Source organism: Brassica napus, chromosome A5 (assembly GCF_020379485.1).
Source record: "Brassica napus cultivar Da-Ae chromosome A5, Da-Ae, whole genome shotgun sequence".
NCBI classification, from domain to species: domain Eukaryota; kingdom Viridiplantae; phylum Streptophyta; class Magnoliopsida; order Brassicales; family Brassicaceae; genus Brassica; species Brassica napus.
In genome coordinates this window covers 5899824-5923264 of record NC_063438.1, presented here as the reverse complement: position 1 = coordinate 5923264, position 23441 = coordinate 5899824, and the positions used below count along the sequence as shown (strand labels likewise).

The window sequence follows — 23441 nt, the reverse complement described above, 5'->3', positions numbered from 1 at the left end:
TCAGCTTTAAAATGGATTGATGAGAAACCAAACTGTAGACCAGTTCCCATAGCTCATATTAACGAGTTAATTTAGAGTACGTTTAAGAAGCATTCCAAAAATAAAGATTGAGTAGGAATCATATCGAGGGAATCTAATAAAAGTGGTAAATGTAAAACGAGGATGCAACATCATAACTTAATGATTTGCCTTCTTTTGACAAAGATAATCATAGATTGATACATAAGTAACATAAAATTGACACCATAAAAGATTCATTCTCTCGTTGAAGATGCTTCTCGTTACTCTTTCTTTATCTCCCTCTCCTTGTGTTTCCCCTTCTTTGGCTTGACGAAACAGAAGCAAGAGCAACAAGGCAGTTGAAACAAAAACTTCATCTTGATTTAGAGTTGGACCAACACTACTACATCCACGTCTGCCTTTTATGCTTGAGCTTTATAGCAATTCTATTTTCTAAATCTGATTACCGTTCTTTTATGGGGTTTCCTTTATTCGTTTCTGCTTTTTGGATGCTTTTTTTCAAACCAAGTTGATTCCCTCCAGATAAGAAGATGCCTCTGCCTACCACTTTCGCAAAATTAAATAACATAAATGTGTAATGATTGTCCGAACAGGATGCCTTTTTCAAGAGGCTAAATTACTTTTGTGTGTTTTGGTTAGGTTAAACTTGTCTTAGGAATATACCTAACCTTACTTATAGTATAATAGCTTGGACGTGACAGCCTGTAGCCGTGACAGCATGTATTTTTATATTTTAGTCCCTCAGAGATATAAATTTGTTAGATCCATTAACTATTTAGCTTTTCGAAAAAATACAAAAATCCATGCAACCGGTGAACCCATGATTTCAAACATGCATGTTAAAGACAGATGGTACCAATAAAACTATAGGCATTTTTACACAACATATTGGCCCCTTAAATTATTAAAACTATTTTTGGCCCAAGCTCATGCTTGACCAGCACAGAGCTGCCTGTAGCCATTTGATATTTGTTGTTGTGTAAATATTCAAATTTGTATTTTTATTAAATAAATCTGAGTTTACGAATAAGTATAAACTGTTATGTTCTTAGACGGGGAAATAACGAGCTTGGCGGCGGACCACTGCCGTCCCATTCTTGAGTGAGCTTGAGCACAGCCATCTTCCATCATGTAATTGAATTGATTTTTCTTAGTTTCTTAAAAACAAAAAACCTGAAATTATGGTACTAACATATACATAAATGAAATTAGAACTAATATGGTGTTTGAACATCTATTTAGAAGTAATTTTTTGTCAATAACTTACATTATCTAGAGTTTGAACTCAGGGTGATAACTCAAAGGGAATATTAGTCTCATTGTTAAGAGCTTTGATGGATATCTCAAACCAATTATATCAATATTTTCAGAAAAACTTCGTTAGATAATTAAGTTTTAGTTAAAAAGAACCACTAAATAAAAGATAAGTGGTGTTAGAAGCTCTCATGAATTTCTCAAAATAACTCATTTGAAAACTATTTCTCACTTTTTCATTTTTCTATTGTTTTTAGAGAGAAAATCCTTCTTTAGATAATTCCAGTGAACATGCTTTTAGTACAAAACGGTGGAAATAATTTCCACTGGATGGCTGTACAAAATGTAAATGTACAAATATAGATGAATATATTGAACTAATAAAAAACTAAATTAGCTTTTGAAATTACTATGGGTGTATGTGCACTCTTTCTCTCTTCTCCCATGGCCTGGGACTACACATACTGATCCACGTATTTGTAATTGACTGGGAAGAACATAATGTGCTAAAAACATAGCATGCAGAAAGTAACTTAATTAATTAGCCCTTGGCTTGCAAGCTAATTAGAAAAATCAATTAACTGAATCTCTAGGTACAAAACTAGATACCCGATCAAAGAGGAGTGCCACATATATAAACTAACACAACTAAACTAAGAAATGAACGACACCAACCAACAAAAATAAGGTATCCTAAAAGAGAGAGGGGCCAACACTTTACAAAAATAACAACGTTTTTTTGGACACAAACAAAAATAACAACCACAAAAATAAAACCCAAAACATTACACTCTGTCTTCCCCTTTTTATCCCCAACAAAAGCATCTTTGTTTGTTCTTCTGTAATACCGCTTCTATTGTTCCCTCCTTTCACAAGGAAGGGCGTAGAAGAATCCAACATTACAGTTCTATAACCGTAAAAGAAAACCTTTAAATCTCGTCATCAATCAAACACAAAAAGAAGCTAAATGGGTATCAAGTTCTTGTTGATCCTTTGCCTCTTGACCCTGGCTGTAGTCGCTGAATCAGCCAATGTCACGTGGTCCCTGACAAGATCTTGTGTCAATGGACAAGGTTGCATTGGAGACGATGATGGGCTTGAGTCCTTGATGGATTCTGAGACTAACCGGCGGCAACTAGCCGCAAGGCGAAGGTACATCAGTTACGGTGCACTCAAGAAGAACAATGTGCCATGTAGCCGTCGTGGCCGGTCTTACTACGATTGCACGAAGAGGAAAAGGGCTAACCCTTACAGGCGTGGGTGCAGCATCATCACGCATTGCTACAGGCTGACTTCTTAATCTGAATAAGCAAACAATGTGAGTAACGAAGCGAGAGTGCAAAGAATGCGTAAAAAAAAGATAAAAAAAAAGATCACATGTTTCCTCTACTACGTACGATTCTTAACTTTGTTTTTCTTGACATTGCCCGTTTTTCTCTCAGTGATCTTTAATTTTATTTTCTCTTATATTTATGATCATGATGCATTCTGTTGGTATCCTTTTATATTTCTCGACGTTGTGTTTAATTTATGTCTATAAGTAAGCAATACCTTGTGATCTACGTTAAATAATAGGCTTTATAAATGGGAAAAAAATGGACATAAAATTGAAATTGTTGACGACGTTTATATTGTATGATATTTGTATTTCTATCTTTAAATAAAAGTCAAAATTGTATTTAGACGATCCTTAGTATCATAATCCAAGACGACTTTTAATATCATAATCCAAGACGACCCTTAATATCACTTTATAGATCCTTTTTGCACATATAAAAGTTAGACTAAACAAAAAAAATTCTCACATGGTATCGTTAGACTTGGGACATCATCTCCTATACCCACCCAGCTATATCTCTAATCTCTGTAAGACATGAAAACAAAACAAAAATGGTAAGTTAAATAAAAAGCCGGAAATTACATTTAACCCTAGAACATTTGAAGTATTTACCGGTTGTACCTACCTTAACCAAAGGAATAACCGAATTGAGTTGAACCACGAACCAATCCCTAATTTCGACCCGAAATTAAAACATAACCGTCCAAAAACCGAATGGTACCAATTCCCTATCTTAAATCCCCAAACCAGACCCGATTCCCTCTCATTTTCGGGAAGCCCTTCCCTCTCTCGACACTTCGGCGACACAACCGAGGGAGATCCCCGCTACCCCCACCAGCGACGGCCAATTCCACCGAAGAGGAGACTCCTGACCAGCAACGGCCAATCCCACCGATAGCGACACAACCGAAGGTATGTCTTCCTCGTCGGTTCTGTTTCTCCATCGATCGAGTTTACCATTTTTATGAAGAAACTACAAAACGTCGGTTCATTTCTTTAGGGTTGGAGAAAACGTCGGCTTTGTTTAGTGTTGCTTAGGGTTTTTTAGATGGCGACACCACCAAATGGTTAATTAAGTTGCTTAGGGTTTTTTAGATTCGGTCCATCGATCGAGTGACGGCTTTGCTTAGCGTATTTGATTGATTGAGTTCATGAATTAGATCTGTTGATCGAGTTCATGATGCTAGTTTTGGTTATATCGAGTGCATGATGCTTGATTGAGAATTTTATGCTAGCTCAGTCGATGGAGTTCATGATGCTTGATTGAGTTCATTTGCTAGTTTTCGGTTTTAGCAAATGGTTAAATAAAACTGAAAATGATATAGAATGATATAGATTTGGTCTGTGACTTTAGCAAGTTCCTTGACATGCGTCTAACTTTGTCTAGCTTTTGTTTCTTGTTTGCAGATGGTGCAACCGCAAGAACCTCATTTCTTCCAACCTTTGCTTCCTGGATTCCAGACTCACTTGGTAAACACACTCTCTGTATTGCCTTTTCTTGATTGCAAGAACCTGATTTCTTCCTTGTTTGTGTAACTTACCTCAAATCTTGATTGCAGACAATACCCATTGTATTTTTCTCCAAGCACATCCAAGGGAAGACGAATGGGAACACATGGACACTAACATCCGACGCTATGGATCAAACATGGCAAGTGATACAAGAAGAGAGGCGACTCACCCGAGGTTGGAAGGAGTTCGCTGAGGCACATGACCTTCGAATAGGAGACATTGTCATCTTCAAACTCAAAGGTTCCATGGTCTTTCACGTCACTCCCTTTGGTCCGAGCTGCTGTGACATCCAGTACACATATCCCAACTCAATGGAAGAAGCCCATGACCACCAGAACAATAGTAAGTGTGATTCAAAGTCACCGCACTAGCATAGGTTACTTATGAGGTTTTTTGAAGTTGTTGTTTGTTTCTTGTGTTTCAGCAGGAACAGGGGCTAGGTTTTCTTACTCGTGGGACTACTGTTTTAAGGCTGAGGTCACGGATTCTAATGTCCGTGAAGACAAACTTGTGAGTGAAACGAGTGTTCTTTTGTGTACTTACACATCTTTATGTTGTTCTGACACATATGTTTATGTTCTTTTGTTGCAGAATCTCCCTGTGGGGGCTACTGGTTGTAATGCTCTGAACAAAGAATGCAAGAAGGCGAAACTAGTGAACATAGAGGGAAAGGCGTGGAATGTGTCAATGCGATTTAACGAATCAGGCGGCTTCTACTACATCAAAGGGTGGAGAAAGTTCTGTGCTGAAAACAAATGCCACATTGGAGACAGCTTTGTCTTCAATGTGGTTGGAGATGGGAACACTTTGCCATTGATGTGTGTCTGTTCTCCAAGTAAGGAGTGTCTTAAATCTGCAGGTGACATTGCTTCTTCCTCCCGGGTGAACTAGGAAGATCATGTGTTCTAGTTGGGGACGCGTCTATGTTGGTTGTGACTTGATCTTAAGAGCACAATGTCTTGTGCTTTGAACTTATTTTGTGTGTCTTTTATATGTTTGCTTTTTGGTACTTTCAACTTGTTATTTTGATTTGATGGTACTTTGAACTTGTTATTTCGGTTTGATGTTGCAAACTTTTAGTTAATCATTTTCATGTCAATTAGTTATATAGAGTTTCGACTTTTGGTTAATCATTTTCACGTCCTGAATGATAATATAGATTTGGTCTGTGACTTTAGTTAATCATTTTTCGACTTTTAGTTAATCATTTTCTTGATTTTGGTTTGATGTTGCAAACTTGTTATTTTAGTATAATGTCACAAGACACACGCATAGAGAAGTAAACCACAAAACACATAAACATTAGATAGATAGTTTAAGTCATAAGACACACACATAGAGTCATAAGACACACACATAGAGAAGGAAAGTAGCAACATGGATCAAAGTACCATCATAAGACATAGAACAACAACAACTTAGAACAACAACAACTTAGAGCAACAAGATGGGATCATGGACGGTGGAGTTGGTAAAGCTGAGCCTTGAGGCGATCAATCTCCTCAGCCATCTCTTTGACACGGTCTACTAACTTAGTAACCTCGTCCTGAATCGCGATCACCCACGGCGTACGAAAGTGGAGACCATTATTCTGCACAAGTTTTATCACAAGTTATACAAGTTTTTCAAGTTTTCCAGTTTTACCAGTTTCCTAGTTTTCCTAGTTTTCTAGTTTTTTCTAGTTTTTCTAGTTTTTTCTAGTTTTTCTAGTTTTCCTAGTTTTTTCTAGTTTTTCTAGTTTTCCTAGTTTTCCTAGTTTTCCTAGTTTTCCTAGCAAGTTATGCAAGTTTTACCTGCTTAGCAGGTTCTAGTTATACAAGTTTTACCAGTTTTGCACAACATGAAAATTACCTCAAAGTTTTTGCAGGTGAAGTACCTCCTTCCAGGTTGCGTATCAAAATCATTGGGAAACTTGTTACACGGAGATACCTCGGGAATGATACCTCCACCACACGGGCACTTGGTCGGGACGCCGTACTGCGCATCAGCCACGAAACCAAGCATGTCGTTGTGTCTCTTCAAGGCCTTCATGTGACTGTACTCCTCGTCGGGATGAGTCATGCTTCAGTTATTACTGTCAGAGAGAAATGGGAGAAACCGAAAGAGATCGAGAGAGAGGAATGAGGGATGGAGTGGAGTGGAGAGAGAGAGAGAGAGAGAGATGGCTCGGTAAAGAAGGGGGAGGAGGGAGAGAAGTAGAGGGATGGAGTGGAGAGAGAGAGAGATGGGACGTGACATAGAGGGGAAATGGAAGAAAATAGAGAAAGAAAATGAAAATAGTTAAAATAATTAAAATAATTATTTTCCCTCATATGTTTTGGCGCCAATGTAATTTCATTTCCCTCCCCGAAATTTGTTCTTAGTTTTACATAAGATACTAGTTTTACGAGATTTGCTCATAGTTGTACTTTCTGTGGTTTATAATTTATTCAGTGTTACCAGTGCTTTCAGTTTGGTTTTCTTGTTTTACTTTCGATTTTAGTACTTGAACATGATATTTATCTTGTTCACTGCACAAATATTTGGGAAACAAACATTACCTGATAATCTCTTTTGTGACATGTTCTTCATTCACAAAGTGTGAGTGAAACTATAAGGTTTATTATGGAGATAGTAAGAGTTTTCATAATTTTTGAGAAAGTTTTGAAAAAAACATGTTTAATTGAATTATTAGTCAGACTAGAGTAATCATAATAGTAAATGTCATAACGAATCAAGTTTCCATCTACATAATAATAATGTCACACTCGAAACACAATGCAGTTTTACAAAGATGATAAAATAGTTTTCCAGAGTTTTCCAAAAAAAATACAAATTACAGAGTAACAAGTTGTGGTTAGGCCGTGTTCTGCTCTGAAGGGCTTGAACCATTTCCAAATAACAGCCAATTGAAACCAAAATTTTGCCTAGGCCGCTTTTTGTTCTGTGTCCTCCTACGGCGTTCTCCACCAGATGGAAGTCTATTAACTCTTTTCCTTCCCTTCCGCTTGATAGGATCCGGAGGTATGATCTTCAGCTCCCTGATGTGATCCGGGACTTCCCATACAGACATGTCTGGCACAGCATAAATTGTCCTGCAATACGCCAATGCCCACAGTTCCGTCCAATAGTATTTTGAGCACAACTCATGATATACTATGTTGATATCACGGCTCCTACCACCCCCATTATCCACCTCATTAGTGTAATAGATATAAGCAGCCAGTCCGTGCAGACAAGGAATCTTTTCATAATCCCACACCTTGCAAGTACAAGTTTTGGCAATCAAGTTCGTCAAAAACATCTTCCCATGACTATCCTTGACCTCGTACTCTAGCTCATAACTATTAAGCTCCCGCACAGGTAGCGTTCGCGCAAGAACCCATAGATCGTGCAAGTAGTTCTCAACCAGAGGCACTAGCATGGTACCCAATGATTGTGAAACAGCATCCTTCCGACGTTGATTAAACCAATCAGAGAATGTCCTAATGATACAATCCAGCATTGGTATCAAGGCCCACCTCCTTGCCTCTCTAAACACTTTGTTCATTGATTCCACGCTGTTGCTTGTGTCCAAGTTGTACCTGTCACGTGGGAAAAAAACCCTTGCCCATTTGTCTTTTTCAGTTTTCTCCTCCACATACGTGTAAGCTGAAGGGAACCTTAGCTTAAATCTTTCGTAAGCAGCATTGAAATCAGCCATTGTGTACATCTTTCCCAACTCCATGAATCTATGCCCGACTACATCTTTGGTGACGTTAGAAGCATGCCCTTTAACATTTTCCTTCAAATGCCATAAACAATGACCATGGTGAGCCTGAGGGTACACGTTTGCTATTGCAAATATCAGACTTGGATTTCTATCACTCATGAAAACCAGTTCAGAAGAGTCTGGTATAACGCTTCTAAGCATCTCAAAAAACCAGGTCCAACTAGCATGATTCTCTCCATCAAGTACAGCAAACGCAAGTGGATAGCAATGACGGTTAGGATCTTGAGCTTTGGCAAAAATTAGAACACCCCCATATCCGTTCTTCAGCCATGTTGCATCGACAACAATCACTTTTCTCATAACTGCAAACCCTTCAATGCAAGCTCCCAACGCTATGAAGAGGTACTTGAATTTACCTGAGTCATCCAATTTCACACTAGTTTTTGTTCCCGTGTTCATTTTCTCTAACATGAACAAATAGCTATACATCATCCTGTAGCTATCTTCCGGACTACCACGTGTATCACAAGAAGCCAAATTCTTTCCACGCAATGCTGTGGAGTAGGATATCATGACACCAAGTTTGGACTTAACCAGAGCCTTAATATCTTTTGGAGTTGGAGTTTGCACATCTCCTGGGAATTCCTCATTCAAAAAACTTGCCACTACTTCTGCTGACGCTCTTCTCTTGTCGTTGCTGTCACTTTGTTGTGTCCGCGAGCATGTATGCATCTTCGTGTAGCTTTTTATTGAGAAAATTTCTGTCCCAGCAATCCTTGAAGCTCGTATTACCCATTTGCAGTCAGCTTGCGAACATGTTATCACCAATCGATTTCGATCTGACTTTTTAGTGACATAACGATAACATTCACAATATGCAGCTCTATCCACCATCTCCTGAATTGCCTTCTTACTTGGAAATTCGTCATGTTTATTAAGACTCAAACCATCGCCCCATTCCTCTATACAACTACTCCGTACTATTGCAGGTGGCTCTTCAACATACTTATCGGCGGTTGGATGTACGGTATCAGTCTCCGCAGCCGTTTCATTCTCCGCAGCCGTTTCATTCTCCGTAGCAGTATCATTCTCCATACCAGTATCAGTTTCCGCAGCCGTATCATTCTCCATACCTTTATCAGTCTCCGCAGCCGTATCATTCTCCATACCTGTATCAGTCTCCGCAGCCGTATCAGTCTCCGCAGCCGTATCAGTCTCCATACCAGTATCAGTCTCCATACCAGTACCAGTCTCTTTAGCACTCACCTCGTTATTCCCCTGGTTCTCACCAACGTACAATGTAATGGCATTAGGTCCAACTTCATGTTCCAATAGCTGCAAATCGTTGTAGTTCATACCAACAGAACTTTTACCCGCTATCGAAAGTTTATCTTGTGGTCTCGCTCCCGACCTTTCACTACTCTCCACAACCAAAAGACATCTTTGGTTCTCTTTATCGACACATCCGAGGTAAACATAAAGATCGTCATCATCAGCAATAGTTACAGCTTTCTTGCAACGTATCACCATCGGAATGTAGCTCAATTTCAGTTTTTCCTTACGTTCATCCAACCCAAGCTTCTTATATATCTTTTCATGTAACATTGACAACGTCACATCCTCCACTGATGCCTTCACAGATATACCATACATGCAGTCTTCATATGTAAAATGTACGAATACGTTATTGGTCATTCTATCCTGCCAAAAATATCGCACAAGATCAACAAAAACAAAGTTATACCAGTTGTTCGAGTTTTCCTAGTTATTCCACTTTTCTCAGTTTTCCAACAATAATCCAAAACACTAGGTTTCGAATCGCATCTATCAACGTTTAATTCAACCACATTAATGCATTTTATACCAAATCGCTATACTAATTGACCCATCAACTAAACAATGCCGTTGTGCATTGCTCCTAGCTCGATTCCAAATACATGCATTTCTCAAGAGAAGTTGGGGGACCTGAGTTTACCTGCAATACCCAACTCTAGACCTCCGGAAACACTTTGAAAATGGAGGAGGAGGAGAGAAGCTGCGGCGACAGAGCCGGATGGGGGAGCGGGGATGGGGGAGGGAGCTGCTCGGGGAGGGGAGCGGGGGGAGCTGCGGGGGGGGAGGAAGAAGATTAAGCTTTTCTCAATTAATTTTTTTTTAATAAAACCATTAACCAAACTTCCCAAACCAACGATTTCAATCACAAACCCAACCCAATCACATTACAATTTTCGATTTTCATTCAACCCATCCCCCCAAATCAAGGTCAGTTTAGTCTTTCCACAATTCATTAAAGAGTTATGGGTATAGATGATTTTAGTAGGTATAGGAGATTGAGTGATGAGGAGGATGGACAAATGAGGTGATGTCCCGTTAGACTTTGGCCATTGTATCAAAGATCCCCGATTCGAATGATCGTTAACATGAAACTAATATTATAGTGTGGCTTCGAATATGGAGATCAAATTACGAGATTCCACCCAAATTTCTTGGAATTCAAAAAAGAAAAAAAAACCTTCCCAGCATTTTTCTACACATCTACATCTAGTTTATTTACTCAATTCACAAATATTTATGCAATTGAAAGTTGAGACCATATTCTTGTTATACTAAACTTCTAAAGATGACACTTGGAGAAAATATCTATAATAAATGCAGCTATAGTATAATGGTTATATATGTGTATACGTTTATTATTATATTTTGATTAATTATTCTTATCCATGTATATTTATTATTTTATTTTAACTAAACTTCTTACATTTTAAATTTGAAAATAGTTTAATACATAAATATCCGATTAATAAAACTTAATCATATAATTTATCCGATTAATAAAACTTAATCATATAATTTCCAAATTTTGTGAAATGAAAATATATTCTAACATGAATTCTCACTAATTTTTTAATGTGTTTTCTTTTCACGTGTGATTCATGATTTTCGTATATATTACAATGGGTGTAAATTCAAACAAAGAAATGTCAGGTATATTGAAATACCAATTCCACACTAAACGTACTCAAACATAATTTTTTCTTTAAGTATTTGATTACAATAGGACTAAAAGAACATAATATTTTTATAGCGAATAAATGTAACATCTAACAAACTTTGAATAGGTTTATAAGAACAATGTTAAAAGACGAGAAACGAAAAACAACAACAAATCTAATTTCTTGGCTTTTTCCAAATTATGAATTGAAATAGGAGACCATACTTTAGTTATATTAAACTTGAATGATGACAAATGTAGAGCATATATATAATAAATGAAGTTAGAATAACTATCATTTATCATTATGATTTGACTAATATTCATACCTTGTAAAATTTAGAAAATGGTTTAATACATAAATATCTGATTGGTTAAACCATAATATATAATTTCCAATTTATTGTGAAATGAAAAAAATAATTCTAATATTAATTGAAAAAAAAATTGACGCATTTATTTTTCATGTGTAGTTAATGAATCTCGTACATATTACAATGTTATGTTATTTTTAGAAAATACATAATAAATAAATCGTGCAAAATCAGACAACGAAATGTCGGGCATATTGAAACATCAATTTCACATTCAATTTACTCAAGCGAAATTTGTTCTTCAGATATTTGATTACAATAGGATTTGAAGAACATAATGAATCTATAAAGAATAAATGTAACATCTAATAAAACTTGAATATGTTTATTAAAACAGTCTTAAACGAGGATACACATAAACAACAATATCTAATTTATTGCCTCTTTCACAAATCTTTATGAAATTGAAATATGAGACCATATTTTAGCTATACTAAACTTCAAATAATGACAAAATTAGAGCATATCTATAATAATTGCATTTAGTATATATATAGCTATTATATTAATGATCTGTATAGATTTATCATTATATTTTGACTAGCTATTCATATTTATGTATATTTATTATTATACTTTGACTAAATTTTCATACCTTATAAAAATTTTAATAATCGTTTAATACATAATTTGATAAAACTTAATTATATAATCATTCGAACATTAATTTGCACCAAATTTTTGATGCATTTCACGTGTGGTTAATGAATATCGTACATATTAGAATATCCTATTTTTATAGGAAAAATCATTAAACAATAGTGTAAATTCAGACAAAAAAATGTCGGGCATATTTGAAACATTAATTCACATATTTGATTACAATAGGATTTGGAGAACATAATGAATCTATAATGAATTGATGTAACAACTAATAAAACATGAATAGGATTAGGAAAACAATGTTAAACGAGGAGAAACTAAAATAAAAACAACAGCTCATTTCTTCACTCTTTCACAAATCCTTATGACATTGAAATATGAGACCATATTTTATTTATACTAAATTTTGAATAATGACAAATGTAGAGCATATCTATAATAAATGCAGTTAGTATAACTATTATATTTATGATCTGTATAGATATATCACTATATTTTGACTAACTATTCATATATTTATTATTAAACTTTGACTAATTTACGTACCTTATAAAATTTAAATATGGTTTAATACATAAATATCTGATTGGTAAAACTTAATTATATAATCATCAAAAAGGTTTCAAATGAAAAAAGTATTCTAGTATTAATTCACACAAATGTTTTGACTCATTTACTTTTCACACGTGTGGTTACTGAATCTCGTACATATTTCAATTTTCTGTTATTTTTATGAAAAACATTTAAAAATTGTGTAAACTTAGACAAAGAAATGTCGGACATATTAAAACACTATTTCCCATTAAACGTACTCAAGTGTAATTTGTTCTTCAACTATTCGATAACAATATTATTTGAAGAAAATAATGAATCTATAACGAATAAATGTAACTTCGAATAAAACTTGAATAGTTTTATGAAAACAGTTTTAAATGAGGAGAAACAAAAACAGCAACAACAACATCTAATTTCTTCGGCCTTTCACACATCCTTATGAAATTGAAATATGAGTACATAATTTAGTTATACTAAGCTTCGAATGATGACAAATGTAGAGCATACTTATAATAAATGCAGTTAATATAACTATCATATTTATGATCTGTGCAGATTTATTATTATACTTTGACTAACTATTCATATTCATATATATTTACTGTTATATTTTAACTAAATTTTCATACCTTATATAAGTTAAAAATGGTTTAATACATAAATATCTTCTTGGTAAAACTTAATTATATATATTTCTAAATTGTAAAAATGGAATAATATATTCTGACATTAATTCACACCAAAATTTTGACTCATTGCTTCCCACGTATGGTTAATGAATCTCGTACATATTATTCTTACGAAAAACATAAAATAAAATAGAATTGTGTAAATTCAGACAAAGAAATTTCGGGCATATTGAAACATTATTACACATCAAACGTACTCAAGCGTAATTTGTTCTTCAGATATTCGATAACAATATGATTTGAAGAAAATAATGAATCTATAATGAGTAAATGTAACTTCCAATAAAACCTGAATAGGTTTATGAAAACAATGTTGAATGTGGAGAAACGAAAACAACAGCAACATCTAATTTCTTCGGTCTTTCACAGATCCTTTTGAAATTGAAATATGAGTACATAATTTAGTTATACTAAGCTTCGAATGATGACAAATGTTGAGCATATCTATAATAAATGCAGTTAATATAACTATCATATTTATGATATGTGCAGATTTATTATTATACTTTGACTAACTATTCATATTCATATATATATTTCTTGTTATATTTTAACTAAATTTTCATACCTTATACAAGTTAAAAATGGTTTATTACATAAATATCTTATTGGTAAGACTTAATTATATATTTCTAAATTGTAAAAATGGAATAATATATTCAAACATTAATTCACACCAAATTTTTGACACATTACTTTTTGTGTATGGCTAATGAATCTCGTACATATTATTCTTACAAAAAACAAAAAATAAAATTATGTAAATTCATAAAAATAAATGTCGGGCATATTGAAACATTATTCTACATTAAACATACTCAAGCGTAATTTTTTCTTTAGATATTCGATAACAATATGATTTGAAGGAAATAATGAATCTATAACGAATAACTGTATTTTCTAATAAAACCTGAATAGGTTTATGAAAACAATGTTAAATGAGGAGAAACGAAAACAACAACAACATCTAATTTCTTTGGTCTTTCACAAATCCTTATAAAATTGAAATATGAGTACATAATTTAGTTATACTAAGCTTCGAATGATGACAAATGTTGAGCATATCTATAATAAATGCAGTTAGTATAACTATCATATTTATGATCTGTGCAGATTTATTATTATACTTTGACTAACTATTCATATTCATATATATATTTATTGTTATATTTTAACTAAATTTTCATACCTTATATAAGTTAAAATGGTTTAATACGTAAATATATGGTTGGTAAAACTTAATTATATATTTCTAAATTGTAAAAATGGAATAATATATTCTAACATTAATTTACACCAAATTTCTGATACATTACTTTTCACGTATGGTTAATAAATCTCGTACATATTATTCTTACGAAAAACATAAATAAAATAAAATTGTGTAAATTCAGACAAAGAAAGGTCGGACATATTGAAACACCAATTTCACATTACACATGCTCAAGCGTAATTTGTTCTTCAGATATTCTATTACAATAAGATTTGAAGAAAATAATGAATCTATAATGAATAAATGTAACATCTAATAAAACCTGAATATGTTTATGCAAACAATGTTAAACAAGGAGAAACGAAAACAACAACAATATCTAATTACTCTTCGTTCTTTCACAAATCCTTATTAAATTGAAATATGAGACCATATTTTAGTTATACTAAAATTTGAATGATGACAAATGTAGGGTATATATATAATAAATGTAATTAGTATAACTATCATGTTTATGATCTGTATAGATTTATTATTATCTTTTAACTAACTTTTCATATTCACGTATATTGATTATTATACTTTGACTAAATTTACATACCTTTTAAATTTTCAAAAATGGTTTAATACATAAATTTATGATTGGTAAAACTTAATTATATAATTTCCAAATTTTTGTGAAATGAAAAAATATATATTCTCACAATAATTTACACCAAATTTTGTGACGCATTTATTTTTCCTTGTGGTTGATGAATCTCGTACATATTACCATTTTCTATTATTTTTACAGAAAGTATAAATAACTATTACTATGTAAATTCAGACAAAGAAATGTCGGGCATATTAAAATACCAATTTCACAATAAACTTACTCAAGCGTAAATTGTTATTCAAATATCTGACTACAATAGGACTTAAAAATATAAAGAATATATGCCGAATAAATGTAACATATAATAAAACCTGAATAGGTTTATTAAAACAATGTTAAACGAGGAGAAACGAAAACAACAACAACATCTAATTTTTCTCTCTTTCACAAATCGTTATGCAACTGAAATATGAGACCATATTTTAGTTATACTAAACTACGAATAATGAAAAGTATAGAGCATATCTATAATAAATGCATTTAGTATAATTATCATATATATTTGAGATTTGTATAAATTTATTATTATGTTTTGACTAACTATTCATATTTATGTACATTTATTATTATACCTTGACTAAATTTTGTACTTTTTAAATTCTTTAAAATGTTTAATACGTAAATCTCTGACTGATAAATAGTATAATTTTCAGCTTTTTCTGAATAGAAGAAAATATTATCACATTAAATTAGACCAAGTTTTGATGATTTTTTATCGCGTGTGATTCATGAATCTTGCACTTGTTACTATATTCTATTCTTTGTATGAAAATGTAAAAATAAAATACGTGAGAAAACCGATAAATAAATGTCTAGCATGTTGAACCAATTTCATACTAAAGATTAAATCATGTATATATTGTTCTTCAGATATTCGATTACAATAGGACTTGACGAATATAGCAGATATTAAACGAATAATTATAACATCCAATAATACATGAATAAGTTTATGAAACCCAATGTCAAATGATGGTAAAGAAAACAACAACATAGATATATGGAGCCATGATTTTTAGTTAGCCACAAGCAGCATTCACAAATCTTAGCTTCCAAAACGAAAATATAGGTTACGAAATAAAAATTTAGATAATATTTATTTTAAATAGGATTAAATAGAGCTTCATGAGCTTAGGTAGAGGAGGCGGGAGAGTCCGAGGCTCGAGGAGAAGTCAACGGAAAGAGAATGAGAAGTTGAGGCTTCGGATCAGTCGGAGTCGACGACGGCGACGGGTGCAAGTAAAACCCTTTCTCTCTTATCTCTCTCTCCTCCACGTCCGAGTCATGTTTCGGATCGTACTCTCCGGGCTCGGAAGCGCTCGGGCTGGGTGTAACAGACCCAAACGGGTCATGCAGGAGAGGAGTGTCAGGGCTGGTGAGAACGAGAGAAGGAACGTTCCCGGTTAAACCGGAACGTACCGGGTTGATCTTGAGTTGTTGGTTGCGGCGTTCGTAGATGGTGGAGGAAGAAGAAGAAGAGTGGTTCTTGGTTGGGACGGTTCTGACCGGAGGAAGTGAGTACCTCAGGGGTGGGGCGGGTTGGTGGGTTGGGTTAGGATTCATGGAGGGTCCGGTGAGCATCTGGACGATTTGTCTGTAGGAAGAGGAGTTGGCGCAGAAGATAGTGGCGGTTTCGGATCTAGTGATATAGGGTCGGTTTGCAGTGGTGATTCTGGTGATGGTCATCATGCCGCTGGTTTGTGAGTCATCTTTGTTTCTTGGCGAGTTCTTCATTGGATGAGGCGTTGGGAGAAAGAGTTTTAGTGTTTACACTTTTCACTAAGGTTATTGTGAATAGAACGTGAAAAGGTGATACATATATATACTAGGGGAAGAGAAACTTGTCAAGAGTTATCGTTCACACAAAGTTCAATTAGCGGGATGAGGTGTATTTTGTAAAATATAAGGCGGTTATCAAAAGTAAAAAGTAATTTTTGTTTGTTTCTTCGACTTTTAGAGTACCATAAATGTTATAATTTTGGTTTGACTTATGGTCCAATATCTTAAGTAGATATGCATTTTTCTTTTAATTAATTATTGTTATTCAATTTAAATGTGTATGCATTTGCTAGTTTTAATACTGATTGAAGTTTTTAAACATTTAGTTTTATTTTAGTAATTATTCATGTATTTTTAGTTAAAAATATTTCGACCAAACTAACAATTGAATGAGCATCTGGATATTCAAAATGGTATATATATTTAAAATATTAATAATATTTAATTTTAAAAATAACCAATCTTCTAAAATTTGATTAACTTAATATTTTACTTTATAATTAAAATTAATTGATAAATAATACTCTAATAATTATATTACAAGTATTTAAATATTTTATCTAAAATATATAATTATGTAAATTATTTGATTTTTTACATGTTACGTACTATTGCAGATACCTAAAATTATCTGAAAATTTATATTGAGCTGTAATCGAATTGAATTTTATTGGATATTAGACCGTTAGAGATATTACTATCTGAACTAAGCCGAACCGAATAAATTTTTTGGATTTCAAATGATTTTGACTTCTGAGTCAACTAAAAATAAATTGTTCCAACTGGTTAAAAGTGCTCACGTCAAACTTTTTTTTTTTTTTGCGGAGTAACTAGCTGCGTACCTACAGACTTTTTCAATATCACTTTCCATTCTCATGACGATTTTCTTAGACATTCAAATTTCCCAAAACTGTACAAATCATCCACCTTTGACAACTGTGCAATTCAATATCTATGAAAGATCTTGTGATAGTTAGTCAACACAAAATCTAATTTCTGACTACTTAAGAATTAAGATAGAAGTGCATCTTGATATATTGATCACATCGTAGATAAGTTTTAACACCTTCCTCTAAATTGACAAAGAATATGATAAGGGGCCAGCCTGGACAGTAATCTTTTTTTTTTCTTTTTTTTTGGTCGACAATCTTTTATTTCTTTAATATCCGTAATCTTTTGGTCAACTATAATCATATATTAAATTAAATTTGGCTTGCATTCTATAATTCCGTAGATTCTAGCAGGACTCACGATCGAATGTGACTTAGCAAGAGTCATATGTTTGGGCTTTTAGCAAATTAAATCAGGACACTTTTCTTTTTATTGATGTTATGGACCAGCAGAGGTCGTGTTTGATTCACATGGACTACCTGCAGTACGGTTCAAATATAGTCACATTTTTTATTGCACTAACCAAAATTATAAGAATATATGTTTATATAAAAGAAATAATAAACAATAAAAATATGCAATGAAATTTTCTTAACACAATCCATATAATCTAAGAACATCTTTAACCCATTGCAATTTTAGATTCTCTAACAACATTTAGAAACAAAATTACTTTAATTCATTTTTTTCTCTAAAATACATTTTATTATTTCTTTTTGTAGTTAGACTATCTCTAATATATTTTGTTATTTATTTTTTAAAAATAGCAAAATCTATAATAGAAATGAGATTTGCAAGTAGGACCAAAGAATTTTGCATAAACTCTATAATTCACATTTATGCATGTAGTCATGTATGAATCATATATATATGTCTTAATTACTTTATATATATATGTATGTTTAATATATGTCTTAATTACTTTTTTATTATATATGTTTAATTATGCTCTCTAAAGTAATTAAGACATATATTAAACAAATTGAAACATAACTTAAAATAATAAACAGAAATATGGGCGGTTAAACCAGCCACTTAAACACAAAGCATAATACTAAAACGAGAAAAAGAAACAAGAAAATATGATTGAAACTTTATTTATTAAAAACTTACTTAAAAAGAGATTGTAGCAATGTTCTCGATTACAAGGACGAGAGAGAATGAAAGAGAGGATATGAATGAAAAAGTAGGAGAATGAGAAAATGAGAACTTGGTTAACAAACGAAGCAAAGACTTCTTTATATAGGAGTTTACAAGGGTGCAATTATGCAAAAAATAAAAATAAAAGTGGCATATATGGATAACTCCACTAGCAAAAACTTACACCATTAAGCTCCATAATTGTTTGATGTCTGGTGGAACTGGACCTTGGTCTTCATGGCTACAGGAGATAGCACTTATTTGATGTTTTGGATTTTTATCGGGTATTGCGACAAGAGATTGTGGAAAATATTTGTAACAATGTAACAGTATCTGACAGAGTTGCAACAAAGATATGTTTTGGATTTTGAGGAGATTTGCATTTCTTGGGGAGAGAGATTTAAACTCCATTGTTGCCAAAAATTTCTTCATCGATATCTGGCACTTGGAACCCTGAATCACTCTCTAAAGTACGAGAGATTTGATCTGACATTGACGGTAGAAATGTTAAGGAGATAGCCTTAATTTCTTCTTCAGATTTTGCACCTGCCAACATTGCCAACATTTTAGATATTTGAGCCAAGAAAAAGGTTGTTTATAGTGTTTGGTTAAGTGTTTGGATTTTTGAGTTTTGTTTTTTTATCCAGGTAAAAATATTTGACAGGTAAAGGTTTGAGGGAATTTTGTATTTATCCCATCACTTGACTCTGAATTTTCTTCGGATAACATGAATTGGATCAGAAGTAAATTCAAGGGTCCATGAAAATACCCAAAAAAGTGAAATTTTGAGTGGAAGAGGGTTAGTGGAGGAAATTTCTTTGCTTCTTCAGACGGAAATAAATTTGTCTCGAAGATTTGGAATGATTTTTGGATATTGGGTTTAAATATTTCTATGATAGAACCAAAGTAGTTCCACCACGGTATGAACCAATAGGGAGATTTGGATAAGTTATATATGGTGTGAAAGAAGATCAACCACATGTGTTTGTGTTTAGGAGATTGGATGAAAAAAAGAATTGTACTATGCTTGGCAATAATCCCAATAGTTAAAGGGGATATTATAACAAGGAAGATTTTTAAGATCTTCTGGAAAATTTAGATTGTCGTTAAGATCATATTTCCAATCACATAGTGCAATGATTTTATGGATTTTGAAGGTGGAATAAGCAGCATCAATGTGATTTTCGTGTAGATAAAAATGTTTGAAGGACACTCAATCTGTTATTTCCAAAATGGTTTGAATGAATAACACAGTTTTATCTCTATTAGAAGAAATTATTTTTGCCAAAATATTTTTCGATTGTTAAAAACGGATCATTGTTTGCAAAAAATCTATTTTCGATGTTTATAATATTTTGGTATGTGTGTTTTTCAAAATACTCCGATGGAGCGGTTTGAGAAATCTCCTTCAAAATAATTTGTGAATTATTTGAAGGTTTTGAAACAATTTTTGAGTTCTGTTTTTCTCTTGAAATCATTTTTTTAAGAGACCTCATTATATTTTGAAATAGATTGAGAAGGAAGGTTTTTGGAAGATTTTTTCGACTCTTGCTTTGAAAAACTAAGCTCGAAAGCTTTTTGCAACTGTAACATTTGATGTCAATTTCTCAAAAAGAAAAAAGAAGTAGGAGAAACATGATATTAAATAAAAAAATTTATAGTTTAAAAAGTTTTTTAATTTAATTAAATAAGTAAAATGATATTAAATAATAATTTTACTTTTTGTTTAGAAACTGAATTACATACTCACCAATAAGGTTGCTTTTAGTGAGAAAAATAAAGATTTAAAAACTTGTCAAATAGTGGCACTGGATCGCCCAACCATAATCCTCTGTTACTGTGGCAGAGAGCAAAGCACAGACGAAACTGAAATTCAAAATTCAACATCAAATTTAAAATTTCACTAGCATATGGTTTTAGAAGAATCTTAATCTCTTTCCGATCATATGCATTTTATTTGAGCATATTTGTGTTAATAGTCTCAGGATCCTTGTATCGCAAGCAAATTTAATCAATTAGATATAGTCCGATGAACGTTACGTGTTCGATCATTTTACTCTAGAACTTGATATCGATTGATATATTGTGCATGTGGTTGTGGTTGTGGTATGATCGTACATCCCTTAGTACGCAAATGCATGTTTGATAGATACAAGAACGTTTGATTTCACAGATTGAGAGAACGTTTAAAAGCTGAATCTTTCTGGCAGTGTATCCACTGAGGTGAAGTCAAAGATTGACGAGTTGAAGTCTAAACTCGATAAAGAAAGGTAAACGCTATGTTGCTGAGGATAGATGGATGGATGGATGGATGGATGTTTGACATCTTACATGCTTTGTGAATCGTTGGTTTACAAGATAAGATATAAACGGAACCATGCTGAACAATTTCTTGGGTTACAAATCTGCAGACAGAACTTTGCCAAAGCACTTACAAAGAGTTCCAAGGAGGTTTGAGTAAAATGATATCCTTAAATTTTGGAGTCGTTAGAAAAGCTTACAGAGAGCTGACCTGATGCTTATTTTCAGTGTGAGAGTCTCTTGAAGGAAGAAGCAGCCAAGTTTGAGCAGCTTCATCACAAGTTCATGAAAGAAAAAGCTGATCATCTACAGGGTCTGAAAGGTGTTCATTCTATTTACCAATGTTTTTTTCATCTCTTACTCTTAATCTCAATTAGTTTTTGGCGTCAAAGGTTTTTTATATCATAAAGTTTTCTGTCAATGGCTAAGTGGGACATTCATATTTACTGAAACTGACATGTGCTTCTTCTTCGCAGACACTGTTTCCAAATTTGAGGAAGGCAAGGAGAGGCTCTACATGCGATATGAGCAACAAAGTAAGCCAATTCCCTTATAATGAGACCATTGTTATAAGACGGAAACACTTCACTCACTTCCAACTGTAAAATAACATATAGGGAAGAAGGAGAAGACAATGATATCGGAACAGGAGAGGTTCTGCACTGAAAAAATTGCTCAATTGGAAGAGTCGCTGAACAAAAAAGAAACGGGTAAACAAATAGCCTTACCATATAGTTGTTATATCACTTTTATCTTGTTATATGACTGAACCATGAATTTTTGGGTGGGCGGGTGTAGGATGACAAAACTTTCAGTATATTGACGAAAACTCTCGGCTTTTTATGGAGAATGAAGCTTCTGATGAAGAGTTCCCACCTGATGAGTGAAACATTCTCTCACTTGACGCTTAAGAGAAAAAAAAAGGTTAAAATAGCTTTACCCTCTCTAACTTTGATCAGCCGTATATTTTACCAACTATAGCAGAAAACAATAGTCTTTTCTGAAGTAGTGTTTGAAGACTTTGAATATTATAGGCATGAATGACCCTTGTTGCCTTCTATTCTATGTTATAGTTTCAAATGACAGATTAATTACATAAAATATAAGCAGATCTTTGTCAGATATGTTTTCACATCAGGAATCATAGATATGGGATCCAATTCGACTCAGAACCATATTAGCTGTAGCTAGAGTTCATCTGATGTGATATGTAGGCTATTTGAGGTGGAAGCCATATATCTATGAAACTGTAGACGCAAATGCCATTCAGCTAGTGGCACACAATGGCATAGAACAACACGTTCTACTCTGAGAATTACTTTTACCTGTCAATGAGATTACCAGTAACTGATTCACGTTGTTAGTGATCCCACCCTATCTCAAGGGACCATTAACGCTAAGTGTCTTTCTAAAAAGCTATTTTCCAATAAGGTAACGTGGGGAACATCTGAGTGAAACTGTGAGACCTTCAAATAATTCAAACAAAGAGTTGTCATCTGTGTTTGATCGTTAAGGAACCATTCCCAGACAAGTCAGGACAACGTCCCATCACCTTATTGTCTCCACTCGGATCATAAGCTTGCGTTACTAAGCTCGACAACCATAACTTGTGAACTAAACTTATATATACATGATGTAAAAGCTTGTTTTACCCGATGTGTGACTTTTATTGTTGTAAGAATTAGACTGAAATTAAAACTGTACCAGATTAGACCAAATACAAAACCGGTTAAATTCTGGTTTTTCTTTTACATCCGTTTTCTAATATACACAGTTGGTAAACCAGACGTAGAAAGGTCTGATTGTGGTAGATGACAATTTAATAAGCATTTCACTCATGAACATGTTCTCAAACTCAACTAAACTAAGGTGTGGTCTTGTTTGTCATGAAGCTACCCACTGCAGTGCTTGCGCTCTACCGGTCTATTTTTATCCATACTATACAAACTGTTCAGTTTGTGATTTTTGTTCTTCACGAGACTTGCGATAGTCTTCCCCGGAAGTTAAGACATGAGCTACACAAGCACACACTTATTCTACGACCAAAAAATAATCCAGATGAAGAGCATGGTTACAACTTATTCAACTCCCCTGTGTGTCAGCAGCTCTACAGTGGCTTCAAGTACGTATCTAGCAAATCTTGCGATGTCCAGATAGATGTACGATGTGTACTTCAGTTAAGGAGACGTTCAACCATGAAAGCCATCCGCATCATAAGTTATACCTTACCTCCTCAGAAGCCAAGTTTTGTGGTGCTTGTGGAGTTAAAACATCCACTGTATTGAACTGCATTGATTGTGGCTTCGCTTTGGGATATGACTGCGCCACTTTTCCTAATAAGGTCAAGCACCAATGCGACACACATAGATAAAAATTTACAAGGTGTGATCCCAGACTAGCGAGTTATACAACAATGATCAATAAACATATTA

General features: G+C 33.6%; 5 protein-coding genes across 8 annotated transcripts; 3 read left to right on the top strand and 2 right to left on the bottom strand.

Annotated features, from left to right (window-relative positions):
- Positions 1–2092: 2092 nt before the first annotated feature.
- On the top strand, positions 2093–2962 carry LOC106351558 (protein RALF-like 19). The gene has a single exon (XM_013791346.3). The coding sequence runs from the start codon at positions 2243–2245 to the stop codon at positions 2573–2575; it is 333 nt and encodes a 110-aa protein (XP_013646800.2). The 5' UTR covers positions 2093–2242; the 3' UTR covers positions 2576–2962.
- Positions 2963–3095: 133 nt separating this feature from the next.
- LOC106451008 (B3 domain-containing protein REM7-like) lies at positions 3096–5249 on the top strand. Of its 2 annotated transcripts, XM_013892855.3 has the most exons (5): positions 3096–3526; positions 4022–4084; positions 4174–4468; positions 4551–4636; positions 4718–5249. In XM_013892855.3, the coding sequence occupies exons 1-5, from the start codon at positions 3329–3331 to the stop codon at positions 5015–5017; spliced, it is 942 nt and encodes a 313-aa protein (XP_013748309.2). In that variant the 5' UTR covers positions 3096–3328; the 3' UTR covers positions 5018–5249. The 2 variants fall into 2 exon arrangements, with proteins under 2 accessions (XP_013748309.2, XP_048636679.1); XM_048780722.1 differs by having other exon boundaries at positions 4551–5249.
- Positions 5250–5406: 157 nt separating this feature from the next.
- Positions 5407–10183, bottom strand: LOC106451007. 3 transcript variants are annotated; one of them, XM_022719163.2, is made up of 3 exons: positions 9793–10183; positions 5978–9518; positions 5407–5717 (listed from the first exon to the last, which is right to left on the bottom strand). In XM_022719163.2, the coding sequence occupies exon 2, from the start codon at positions 9510–9512 to the stop codon at positions 6963–6965; it is 2550 nt and encodes an 849-aa protein (XP_022574884.2). In that variant the 5' UTR covers positions 9513–9518; positions 9793–10183; the 3' UTR covers positions 5407–5717; positions 5978–6962. The 3 variants fall into 3 exon arrangements, with proteins under 3 accessions (XP_022574884.2, XP_013748306.2, XP_022574885.2); XM_013892852.3 differs by having other exon boundaries at positions 5978–9513; XM_022719164.2 differs by having other exon boundaries at positions 5978–10183.
- A 5664-nt stretch (positions 10184–15847) lies between these two features.
- LOC106350017 (VQ motif-containing protein 4-like) lies at positions 15848–16743 on the bottom strand. The gene has a single exon (XM_013789961.3). It carries the CDS (start codon positions 16630–16632, stop codon positions 16030–16032), a length of 603 nt encoding a protein of 200 aa, XP_013645415.2. The 5' UTR covers positions 16633–16743; the 3' UTR covers positions 15848–16029.
- A 4427-nt stretch (positions 16744–21170) lies between these two features.
- Positions 21171–22192, top strand: LOC106350018. The gene is made up of 4 exons (XM_048781135.1): positions 21171–21194; positions 21238–21331; positions 21486–21545; positions 21627–22192. The coding sequence occupies exons 1-4, from the start codon at positions 21171–21173 to the stop codon at positions 21776–21778; spliced, it is 330 nt and encodes a 109-aa protein (XP_048637092.1). The 3' UTR covers positions 21779–22192.
- Positions 22193–23441: the final 1249 nt, after the last annotated feature.

Bases quoted from the DNA above. Each gene is read 5' to 3' on its own strand.
- LOC106351558 (XM_013791346.3), top strand. From the start codon at position 2,243: ATGGGTATCAAGTTCTTGTTGATCCTTTGCCTCTTGACCCTGGCTGTA.
- LOC106451008 (XM_048780722.1), top strand. From the start codon at position 3,329: ATGGTACCAATTCCCTATCTTAAATCCCCAAACCAGACCCGATTCCCT. The intron at 3,527-4,021 runs GTATGTCTTCCT...TCTTGTTTGCAG, and splicing joins CGATAGCGACACAACCGAAG to ATGGTGCAACCGCAAGAACC. The intron at 4,469-4,550 runs GTAAGTGTGATT...CTTGTGTTTCAG, and splicing joins CCATGACCACCAGAACAATA to CAGGAACAGGGGCTAGGTTT.
- LOC106451007 (XM_022719164.2), bottom strand. From the start codon at position 9,512: ATGACCAATAACGTATTCGTACATTTTACATATGAAGACTGCATGTAT.
- LOC106350017 (XM_013789961.3), bottom strand. From the start codon at position 16,632: ATGAAGAACTCGCCAAGAAACAAAGATGACTCACAAACCAGCGGCATG.
- LOC106350018 (XM_048781135.1), top strand. From the start codon at position 21,171: ATGATATCCTTAAATTTTGGAGTC. The intron at 21,195-21,237 runs GTTAGAAAAGCT...GCTTATTTTCAG, and splicing joins TATCCTTAAATTTTGGAGTC to TGTGAGAGTCTCTTGAAGGA. The intron at 21,546-21,626 runs GTAAGCCAATTC...AATAACATATAG, and splicing joins CATGCGATATGAGCAACAAA to GGAAGAAGGAGAAGACAATG.